This window comes from Rhinatrema bivittatum, chromosome 4 (assembly GCF_901001135.1).
Source record: "Rhinatrema bivittatum chromosome 4, aRhiBiv1.1, whole genome shotgun sequence".
NCBI lineage: Eukaryota > Metazoa > Chordata > Amphibia > Gymnophiona > Rhinatrematidae > Rhinatrema > Rhinatrema bivittatum.
Genome location: NC_042618.1, coordinates 286,569,253 through 286,581,519, shown reverse-complemented (window position 1 = coordinate 286,581,519; position 12,267 = coordinate 286,569,253). Strand labels below are relative to the sequence as shown.

General features: G+C 47.6%; 1 protein-coding gene across 1 annotated transcript in view; it reads left to right on the top strand.

Moving 5' to 3' along the window:
- The window catches only part of ITPR2 (inositol 1,4,5-trisphosphate receptor type 2), a 1,380,003-nt gene that overhangs the window by 1,110,070 nt on the left and 257,666 nt on the right, over positions 1-12,267 (top strand). The window contains 1 exon segment of the mRNA XM_029597493.1: positions 5,487-5,612. Within this exon segment, the coding sequence (XP_029453353.1) occupies positions 5,487-5,612 (126 nt within the window).

The window sequence follows — 12,267 nt, the reverse complement described above, 5'->3', positions numbered from 1 at the left end:
TATAATAAGTCTCTGAAAATATTACACCAGGCCTTAAGACACCAATACATCTCCTATTAGGAAAACGGACCAAGTCAGGCTGCTATAGAGTCCTACACAGAAACTACATGCCAGCAGAAAACCTCAACTGAATCACATGCTGTCCCTCACCTAACATAGAATAAAGAGACCAAAACGCATAACAAGAAGCATGCAGAAAAAAATGAATTGGAAACTGCAACAAGCCAGAGTCTCTGTATGCAGTGTAACAAAGGAAAAAAGAAACATCACCCATCCTTATAAAACAAATCAAGAAATATAAAATCATCAGCAGTAAAACTGTACTAACAAAAAGAACATATTTCGAAACAGCTGATCAGTGGAATATCCAATAATTAAAAACTCATATAAAACATTTCCAGATACCAACAAAATATTTCAAAATAGCAGACACAAAGACCCAGTAATGAAAAATAATAAGGATACAAAAATTTTTTGCTCTGCATACCTGGGAACGTTTGATATCCAGGTGTCCTGAGATTGTTCTGAATTAGCAGGAGGTGGGGTAGTTTGCTTGGAACTTTCTCCTCTCAGTCACATACCAGCGCTCTCTCTCACACTGGCTCTCAATTACACACCTATACACACATGCTCTGAGTACTCACATATACACATGTTTTTTCTCTCTCACTTATATAGGCTCTTAATTACACATTTACACACATGCTGTCTCTCTTTTCACGCTTACACACACACACAGGCTTTCAATCACATAAATACATGCTGTCTTTTTCTCTCACACACAGACTCTCATTCACATGCTTACAAACATGTCCTCTCTTTCTCTCATTTACACACAGGCTCTCAATCACATACTCACATGCTCCCTCACCTAAATCAGCTCTCAATCACACACAGACACACATGCTCTCTCTATTACTTATACACACAGGCTCTTAATCATACATACATATGATTTCTCTCACACACAAAGGATCTCAATCATACACACATACTCTTTCACACAAACAGGTTTTCAATCACAAACTTACACATACAGGTTCCCAATGGTAAACTTACATTCATGCTCTCTTTCTCACAGGCAGGCTCTCAATCACAGACATACTCTCTTTCACATGTACAGGCTCTCAATCATTCACATACATGCAATCTCTCACTCACATACACACACACACAGCCCCCCCGCGGCCCGGAAGAGGAAGTGGAGAGTATCGGGTGCCTGCGCGGCAAGAAGAGGCCACGCTAGTGCGCTCGGCATCGGCCCGAAGAAAAGAAGACTGCAGCACGGCTCGGAGGAAAATGAAGAGGTTCAACCGTGGCCGATGGGACTCCGCCTCCGCGAGGGCTGAAAATGAAGGAGGTTAGCGTTGGGAGGAGGCTGCTGCTGCCGCGAGTTCCCGGGGTGGGGGAGAGAGAGAGTGAATGAGCGTGCAAGCTGTGTTTGCTCGCTCATTCACTCTCTCTTTCCCCCACCCCGGGAACTCACGGCAGCAGCAGCCTCCTCCCAACGCTAACCTCCTTCATTTTCAGCCCTCGCGGAGGCGGAGTCCCATCGGCCGCGGTTGAACCTCTTCATTTTCCTCCGAGCCACGCTGCAGTCTTCTTTTCTTCGGGCCGATGCCGAGCGCACTAGCGTGGCCTCTTCTTGCCGCGCACGCACCCGATACTCTCCACTTCCTCTTCCGGGCCGCGGGGGGGCGGGAAGAAGAGAGCACGGCGGTGCCGCTGACTCCAGCTGTCCTGCCGCGTTCCGCCCGGGCTGACAGCATTTTAAGCCCGGGCGGAGGAGGACCGGGGAGCAGCTGGGTCAGCGGGAAAGTGTGGCGACTGTCTGCGAGCCAGATGCAGCCCTCAAAAGAGCCACATCTGGCTCGCGAGCCATGGGTTCCCGACCCCTGATCTATAGCTTCATTTTGGCCAAGTGAATGGTATTATACTTTCACTGCTATTCTTTTCCCCAACACACATGGAATTTCTACCCATAAAGATTCCGCGAGCGCATGTTATAAAATTAGATGGCCAAGCGGGCAGTGTGCGCAGAGGGCAAATTTTTGTAAAATATGCACGGCAACAAAATTGAGCTTTCCCCAGTTCCCTCCCAGTCTGCTCCAATTAAAGAGCGGACTGAGAGGGAGCTTTCCTACCACCCCTATCTACACATTTCTCTCTCTTCCCCACCCCCTAAACCTAACCTAGTTTTCCCTAAATTAAATATTTTATTACTTACTGCTCCTCTGGAGCAGCAGTAATCTTCATGCGCCGGCAGCCGCTACTGGCTGCTGTCCCGGCTGGGCTCGTTATAAAATGTGAGCTGTGCGCGCAAGGCTCAGCCTCACGTGTAAACCCCAGGTTTTACGTGTGTAGGCCTTTGAAAATTTGGCCTTTAGTCTCCTGCAGGATATTTATGCCATCCCTAACATAACACACTCCCCCACCAAGTTGATTCACCCTATCATTGCAATGTAATTTGTAATCCTGTATAGCCCTGTCCCATTGGTTAACCTCCTTCCTCCAGATCTCTGAAATGCCAATTATGTCTGCCTGTTCATTCAGTGCTACACATTCTAACTCTCCCATCTTACTTTTTAGATATCTAGCATTAGCATACAGACAAAGTATTTTGTTGGTATTAATAATCTGTTTATCAGTTGATGGGTTAATTTGGAATCTTTTAACTCAGGCGGTTCTTTACTTATGGCACATGGGCTACTTTTGCTTTTATTGGAATGTCTCTTTTGGGAGCCCTAATTCCTCTGTTATTTTAGTATCTTTCGAAGATACCTCCCTCTTAATCGAGATACACCTCCGACCCCTCCCCACTACCTCCTGCCTTCCCAACATGCACGCCCTCACAATTCCTATCATACATAACCACCTAAGAAGAGTTCCTAAGCCTCCTACCCTCCTCCACAACCGTCAACTGAGGCTTAAGCCCATCATGCTAACACCCGTCACCCAACTACTCGGCCTGGCGCTCTTCTCGATCACTCTTTTCAACGCGCAATCCATCTCCAAGAAAACTCATATTCTCAACGATTTCCTCACCGATTCAAAACCAGACATCTGTGCCATCACAGAAACCTGGCTAAAAGCCTCCGACACCATCCTAATAAATCAGCTTCCCACCCAGGCCTACGACTTCCTCTCCATCCCGAGACTTAAAAGAAGAGGAGGAGGGCTCCTCATTGCTGCCAAAAAAGGGATTGGTATGACCCTGCAGGCCACTAACAACCTAGCCAACATCGAATTTGCTGTTTTCAACTCAAAACATCTGGCAATCGGACTAGTTTACGCTTCCCCAGGTTTATTGGAGGCAGACCCTTCCCCTATCATCGAGCTGGCAGCAAAACACCTTAATACCGGAAAACCATCCATACTAATGGGAGACTTTAACCTTCACGTGGATGTCCTTCCTCGCTCAACCAACTGCGAAACACTACTCGCCTCCCTTAACCATATGGGTTTTAGACAAATCATCAACGAGCCCACCCACAAGGCAGGTCATACATTAGACCTTATCTTCATTAACGAAGGAATATCGCCCCACGCCACCCCAACTTGCCTACCGGTACCTTGGACTGACCACCGAATCATTTCCGCTATGTTGGAGATCAAGGAACACCCTCCTCAAACAACACACTCAACTTCCATATCCGTCAGGAAACCTTGCACCGGAGACCAGCTCAGCTCATATCTAACTACGGAACTAGTGCATCTGGACCTATCAGACGCCAACTCTGCCACCTCATCATGGATCAACCTCACCCACAAGGTAGCAGATCAAGCGTGCCCCATGACGACAAAATCTCTCAATCCAGACAAAGACAACAGGAAACCTTGGTTCACCCATGAGCTGAAATCGCGCAAACAGGAGCTGAGAAGTAAGGAAAACAAATGGCGGAAAAGCCCAACTACGACAACCCTCCTCAACTATAAATCATGTCTAAACTCATATAGAAACGACATCAACAAAACCAAGAGAGAATTTTTCTCCAAAAAGATACACCACTTCATTTTTGACTCAAGAGCTCTATTCTCTTATGTGTCAGCCCTCACGAAACCAACCATGCCCATCATACCAGATGAACAAGCTTCTAACAAAGCTAACGAACTAGCAGTCTACTTTGACAAGAAAATTTCCACACTTGTAGCCCCCCTCAAGGGGACATCGCAGTTTCCGAATTTCTCAATCATCTCCAGCGCTCAATCAGGGCACACAACCCCAACAGCTCTCGATACCTTCGAGCCAACATCCACTCTAGAAATAGAGAACATCCTTGAGAAGATAAAACCATCGTCTCATCCATTAGATCACATTCCTTCCAATCTGCTGAGCTCCATCCCTAATATTATTGCGAAACCCGTCGCAGACATCATCAACTGCTCCCTTGCTCAAGGCCATGTCCCCAACCAACTCAAGCTGGCAATGCTCAAGCCTCTCCTCAAAAAACCCAACCTTTCCACAACAGACCCAGCCAATTTCAGACCTATAGCAAATCTTCCAATGATCGCCAAAGTTATGGAGAAAATTGAAAATAGACAACTTTTAGAATTCCTAGACGAAAACAACATCCTTACCACAAACCAATTCGGTTTCCGTAAGACCCGGAACACCGAATCGCTATTAGCCTCACTATCAAACACCATTCTCCTTAATCTGGAAAAAGGACAACCTTGCCTCCTCGCACTTCTGGATCTCTCCTCAGCGTTCGACACCGTGAACCACTCGTGCCTTTTACAGCATCTAGTAGACATTGGCATAACAGGAACAGCGTTTAATTGGTTCAAATTGTTTCTTGAAAACAGGTTTTATAAGGTCAAAATAAATAACAAAGAGTCTCACCCCATTGCATCCAAGATGGGCGTACCACAAGGATCATCCTTACCAATGATTGTAAATGAAAATAAGTTGAAAATTGAAGATCAGGGAAAGAAAATAATGAGTGTGGAACAAGAGTTGGGAAAATTGACAACAAAGGTTAAAAAATTACAGGATACTGAAGCTATCCATATAAAGGATAGCTTTGTTATCCATAAAGATTTGGAATATTTAGAGAATATGATACGATATAAAAATTTGAGATTGGTCAATTTCCCACAGACTAGACTCCTCTCACCCAAGGAGATGTTTTTCTGTTAATGTAAATCGTTGTTATAATTGTAAACCAGAGTGAAGGCCGACACCAATACTTCGGTATAAAAAAACATACAAATACATAAAATAAATAAATAAATAATTTATATTTCTTATAAGATCAAGCTGTTTTTAAGTACATTGTTAACTAGTTGCAGGCATTTACATACAATAGAAGTCTACTGTAATAAACATGTATTTTTTTAGATTAATTTGTGTTTTGATTTCCTGAATTTTATAGGGTGCAAGGAGTAAACTGGTAAAATGGTAGGATTTCAGACCTAAGTTGTAGAATTATATCTACAAATTCATCGCCTTCTAACAATATAATCCTGCATTTGTTTCTTTCCAGATAATCCAGCACTCTTCTGGTTCTCTAGACACATCTCTCTCTGGGGGAGTGTTTCATTCAATCTTGCTGTTTTTATCAACTTAGCAGTTGCTCTTTTCTATCCCTTTGGAGATGATGGTGATGAAGGCAAGTTGTTTTTACATTCCTTTAAATCTGAAAATTTTTCTTATTGGCAAATCTACCTTCAATTAAGAGATCTATATTTCCTTTAAGCTATTCACTTATTTTCAGATTAGTTTCAGAATTGGTCTTTTACAAAAGTGCACAATGCTAACCCTAGTAAATTTTAGAGTACATATATATAAGTTAGTCATACATTATAGTTAAGGAGCAAGAAACCTTGACAAAAAAACTAAGTTTTCCAGCATCTTTACTAGATAAATCTGAATTTGAAATATAAAAATACTGTGTTGAGTATAACTAATTTTGTTGTTGGAATACTTTTGAAAGTTATTAAATGCAGACCACTCATTGTAAAAGGTTATAAATGATACCTAATACAAAAGTAGATTGCTGTGCAAAACTACAACTGTAGTAGTGCAGATGCTTTATCTGTACAGAGTTTTCTATCAAAGCGTCACCAGTGAGATAGGGGAATCGTGCCCTTCATATGCACTTTAGGGATCCTCTCCTGTGGTGTAGCTTCATGTCGTCAATCTTTATACAATACTAGACATTAAGAGGGTAATTTTCAAAAGAATTTACACGCTTAGAACTGGGTTTTACATGTGTAAATGCACTTTAAGCATATGTGGGCTTTTGAAAATTGCTATGCTATTGAATTGTGTGCCCTGCATTTTATGGTATTTGGCTCCTTCCAAACAGTTAGGGTCATTGGGTGAACATTGCAAACATCTTTTTCATGATGTCTGGGCCAGGTCTGTACATAACTGCATTAATCATTACATAGGATTCCCTCATGAAAGACAGGAATTGCTGGACTTAAAAAGAGGGTTTTATGCCATAGCGAACTTTCCAAATGTTCTGGGAGCTATTGACTGCATTCCCATAGCTATTATCCCACCCCATCGCAGGGAGGAGATCTATCACAACAGAAAACTCTTCCACTTCATCAATGTGCAAGTAGTCTGTGACGCTCGACTGCACATTCTTTATGTGGTCGCCAGGTACCCAGGAGCTGTGCATGATTCCTTATACTTAGGCAATAGGCTCTGTTTGAATATTTTGAAAGCAGCCTCTACAGTCACGATTGGTTTCTAGGCAAGAGCGATGCTTCTTTCTAACAGCCCTTTCTACATGTATACAGCTAACAGCAGTGACAAGAGACTGTCAGGGATGTGACTGCTTCAGATGACAAGTGGCTTGCACATTTAAATCAGCAAGTCATAGTGCCAGGGCCCAGGTTTCTCCTAGGACAAGCAGAATGGTAATCCTCACACATGGGTGACATCATCAGATGGAGCCCAGCACAAAAAACATCTGTCAAAGTTTCTAGAAACTTTGGCTGGCACACTGAGCAGGGATGCAGGGATAGTGCCCAGCATACCAGTATTCCTGCATCCACACAGGGTCTCTCTTGAGTCCTTTCTTATCCATGGAGCTGTTGTCTTGTGGAGGTGGAGCTCATGCTTTTTTTTTCAGAAAAAAAGTGAGTTTTTCTTTGCATTTTCGCATATTTTTTCTATCCTGAGCTGGGTCTCTCTCTGGTTCCCATCGGGTCCATATCGGTCAGTGAGTTTTTCGCTTCTTCTGTGTCCGCCAGTTGTCATGCTCATGCGGTCCCCGGTGCACTTCATGGCTGCCTCGGGCTTTTGTCGATGCTCCCAGTGCCCCTGGACTATGTCCCTAACGGATCCACATGAAGTGTGTATCCTCTGCCTGGGGGGTGTTGCATGATGTCCGCGGCTGCGAATTGTGTGCTCAGATGACCCCAAAGGGCTGCCGGGCCAGGCTGGACAAAATGTAAAAGGTGTTCGGCTCGAGCAAATACAAGCTCTCTACTCCAGCATTGGCGCCGTCGATACCCAAGGACCGAGGGGAACCGATCGCCCTCTATCCCTCAGTCACCACCCCTCCCCTAAAACCCTCGGGGCAAGGGGGTTCCAGGGATTGGCTGGTCTTGGTCTCCTCAAAGTCCTGGATTTCAGGATCATCTTCCTCATCCTCTGTGGCAGCAAAAGACCGGGCCGAGCACCATGGGAGATCCCGTAAGTACCGGCACAGGTCCCCATCTGCACATGGGACCGGGCATGTGCGGACCTTGGCGCTTGTCACCCTGCCGCCTAAGTGGCCTTAACACGAGGAGATCACATCCTCCCTCGATGTCTGTGGTCTGGGGCCATCCGCACCAATTCTGCTGCCGGACATCGACCCTCCTCAGGGCTCCTAGGCAGAGTTGGGCCCAGCTCTCTCCTCTCAGCCTGCCCTCTTGTCGGAGGTGTTCAAGGCGGAGTTGGAACATCGGGTGCACCTGGCGGTGGACCGTGCTCTGCGTGATCAAGGCCAATACCGGTGCCTTCCCCAATTCCAGTGCCCTCGCCAATGCCTTTGAGGCCGGCATCCGCACTGATGATGGCGCCTGTGCCAATGCCAACTGCGGTGACCGGGCTGGAATTGTTGCTGGATCGCCTTATCTTCCTCCTCGGTGCCCTGCCAACGCAGTTGATACTGGCACCTTGCGATCCCTTGGTAACCCGCCGGACACCAAAATGCAAGGCATTCCAGTTAGTCCTTGTGGGGGATTCCTCTGGAGAGGAGGGCCCGTTGGTGCCCTCTGTGCCATGAGGCCCCTCGGCACCACATACAGTGCTCCCCGGGCCAAGGCCCAGCCTTTTGGGGCCTGTGGTTCCCCCGGGCCTCCTGATGCCTTTGCTCAGGTATATGCCTGGGGCTTCATGACCCTCCTCTCTGGGTGGCTTTGAATAACCTGAGGGCCCTTACGACTCCTGGGAATAGGATACCTCAGATGCTTCATCGGTGGACTCTGATGACCTTCGGATCCTTCCCCTTCAGCGGAATGCCGGCATTTTCCACTGGAGGACGACCTTCATTGGGTTCATCCATGCGATGGTCAAGGCTATTCCCTTCCAGCTCATGACTGAAGAGGATGCCCAAGAAAACAAAGCGGGACACGGTCCGATAAGGCCAGAAGGCAAATGTGATAAAACAAGACCAGTCTTCTTAGCTGAGGGGATTCCTTTATTAATTATTCAATCACACAAAGATAAAAAATGCCCGACTCAGGCCGAGTTTCGCCCTAACAAAGGGCTTTGTCGGGGCTATACTTTAACAACTGCAAAAGTTGATTATACCTCAGTGTTGACTGGGTATATGATATGGTATATAATTGATTGCTGTCACTTAAAGCTTCTGGAAGTTTGTTCCATGGAGCTGGACCAATTACTGAAAAGGCAATGGCTGGAAGCCACCTCAGCCAATTTCTTTAGATGTTGGGAACCTGCAAAAATTCACCCTGGCTAGATCTTAAATGGGGTGATGGAATGTACCACTCCAGTCTCTCAGATACACTGGGCCTTCATTGATCGAAAGACCGCACACTGAATTTTACAATTAATGTGTAAATTAATAAGTAACCAAGGAAGAATGAAACAGTGGAGCTTTTTGTACCGGCTGCAGTTGCACAAGCAAGTTGCAGCCGGTACAAAATGTTGCAGCAAGATGAATAGTTGCATCTCCATTGTTAATAAAGCATAACTCCTGATGTAGCCCCTTGTTAGGGTGAAACTCGGCCTGAATCAGGCATTTTTTATCTTTTTGTGATTGTTTGAATAATTAATTAATAAAGAAATCCCCTCAGCTAAGAAGACATCTTATTTTATCACATTTGCCTTCTGAAGAGGATGCCCACCTTAAGATGCTTGAGGTCCTCCAGTTTGTCGACTCTCTGATGGAGGCTCTGGGAATACCCCCTCTCTGTTACTCCAGTCAACCGTAAGGCTGATGGGATGTACCTTGTGCAGCCGGCTGTGGGCTTCGAAAAGTGCCAGCTCCCCCACCATTCGGTGGTGGTTGAGTCGGTGCTCAAGAAGGGTGTAGTGGTTAAAAATCCATGCTCAGGTAAGGACAACCGAGCATGGTGCGCCATGGATAGGAGGGTGTATCAGGGATCCATGTGGGTAGCTTGTATCGCCTCCTATATACCCTATAGGAGGCTTGTATCGCCTCCTATATACCCTATATACCCACAACCTCTGGAAAGAAGTCCAGGAGGTAGCAGAAAGCCTGGGGCAGCAGCCCCAGAGGCCCTCATGACGCTTGTCCAGCAGGGCCTTGAATGTGTTAAGCACGAGGTGTGTGCTACCTATGATGTCTTTGAGACAGCGGGAAATGTAGCAGTGGCTGATATTTCTGCCCGTCATCTGGCCTGTCTTCAGGCCTCAGACCTTCGCCCTGAAGTGCAGGACAGACTGGCTGACTTGCCTTGCACCAGCAATAATCTTTTTGGCGACAAGGTCAAGGAGGCGGTTGTGCAGCTGAAGGACCGGCATGAGACCAGAATCTGTCTGCCGGTGCCTCAGCCTCACAGGCTTCTTCCAAAAGGTCATCCTGGACAAGGACGAGGAGACCTTTTTACAGACCAAGGAAGTATTTCCCTCCAACCCTCCTACTCCCGACCACAGCAGGTGAGCACCAGGGGCAGACCCCAGCAACACAGGGCCCCCACCCACAATCAGCCTCCCAGGCCAGCCCCGCTACATGGTTTTGACTGGCAGTGAGGGGGCAAGTGCCAGTCGCCTCTCCCGATGCCTGGGGACCCGCCGGTCAGGGGCCGGCTCTGCTTGTTCGTGGACCAGTGACCAGCCGTGACGTCAGATCGATGGGTCCTGGCCATCATCCGTTGCAGCTACAAGCTGAATGTCATGGAGACTCCCCCAGATTTTCTCCCGAGCCCACAGTGGGGTCCCGTCTCGCATCCAGAACTGCTTCAAGAGGAGCTTTCATCGCTTCTAATGGTCAGAGAAGTGGAACCTGTTCCTCAGGAGCAGCAGGGTCGAGGGTTTTACTCCCATTACTTTCTGATTTCAAAGAAAACAGGAGGCCTCCGTCCCATTCTGGATTTGCGAGCCTTGAGCAGATTCATTCATAAAAAAAAGAAAAGTTCAAGATGGTATCCTTGCACACTATAATTCCCCTGTTGCAAAGGGGGGACTGGCTTTGCTCCCTCGATCTAAAGGATGTGTAAACCCACATTGCGATGCTCCCAAGTCACAGGAGGTACCTTCACTTTGTGGTTGGGAGCCATCATTTCCAGTACCGCGTGCTTCCGTTCAGCCTCAAATCTGCGCCGTGGGTTTTCACAAAGTGTCTAGCCATGGTGGGGGTTTACATGCGCCAGCTAGGGGTTCAGGTGTTTCCATATCTGGACGACTGGTTGGTCAAGAGTGACACAAAGGCCAGAGCACTGCAGGCACTTTGCAGCACCATTCAGGTCTTGAAGCACCTGGGGTTTTTAATCAACGACCCAGTTGAATCTCCATCCATCGCCATGGCTGGCTTTCATCGGGACCATGCTGGATGTGACATAGGCAAAGGCCTTCCTTCCGCGCAACAGGGCACGTGCCCTAGTTTCCTTGGCAGGGGAGAGTCAACAGTGCTGGCTAGTATCGGTGCAATGTAAGCTGCAGCTTCTGGGACACATGTCCGCAACCATACATGTCACTCCCTTTGTCCGTCTCCATATGCGCCGAGCCCAGTGGATCCTGACTTGGTGGACATCTCCACTCAGCCTGGAGCAGTGTATCCCTTTCCAAGCCCCCTCGCCTCAGGTTGTGCTTACCATGGATGCGTCCCACTTGGGGTGGGGAGCCTACGTCAACAGTCTCTGCACCCAGGGCCTCTGGATTGCACAGGAGGCTCAGTTTCAGATAAACCTCATGGAACTGAGGGCGATCCGGTACGCCCTGTGGGCCTTCCGGGATCGCTTGGCCAACAAGGTCGTCCTCGTTCGGACAGACAACCAGGTGGCCATGTGGTATGTCAACAAGCAGGTTGGTGCCAGACCTTTCTTCCTATGTCAGGAGGCAGTACAAATCTGGAGCTGGGCACTGGTGCAGGGAATGTTTCTCCGAGCTGTGTACATAGTCGGTGCAGAAAACACACTGGCAGACTGGCTGAGTCGCACCTACCGGCCCAACAACTGGTCCCTGAAACAGTAGGTGGCGGACGGGATCATCTGTCCCTGGGGGACCCTGGACATGGACCTGTTTGCCTCCTCCAGCAATGTGTAGGTTCCCCAGTACTGCTCTCTGTCCAGGTCAGATGGTGTGCCACCCATGGATGCCTGTGCCATACTTTGGGGGACAGGCCTCCTGTATACCTATCCGTCTCTTCCATTAGTAACAAAGACTCTCCTGAAGCTTTGCCAGGACCAGTCCCTGTTGCCTTGCATTGACCGAGGCAAGTCTGGTTCCTGCTTTTGCCAGGTGAAACCCGATCCATCTGGGGACAGCACCTGACCTCCTCTCACAGGATCAGGGCAGGTTGCGTCATCCCAACCTCCATGCCCTGTCTCTCATGGCATGGATGTTGAAAGGTTAATCCTGCAACCCCTTGACCTTTCAGAGGAAGTAGCCCAGGTCCTGGTGGCTTCAAGGAAGTCAACCACCAGGAGGTCTTGTGCCTTGAAATGGGTTCTCCATCTTGTGTGAGCAGAAGGGGCCTCAACCTCTTCTCTTGCTCAGTCTAGCAACTCTTGGACTACCTGCTGCACCTATTGGAGGTAGGACTTAAGACCAACTCCATTTGGGTGCACCTCAGTGCCATAGGAGCTTACCACCAGGAGGTGGATGGATCGCCGATC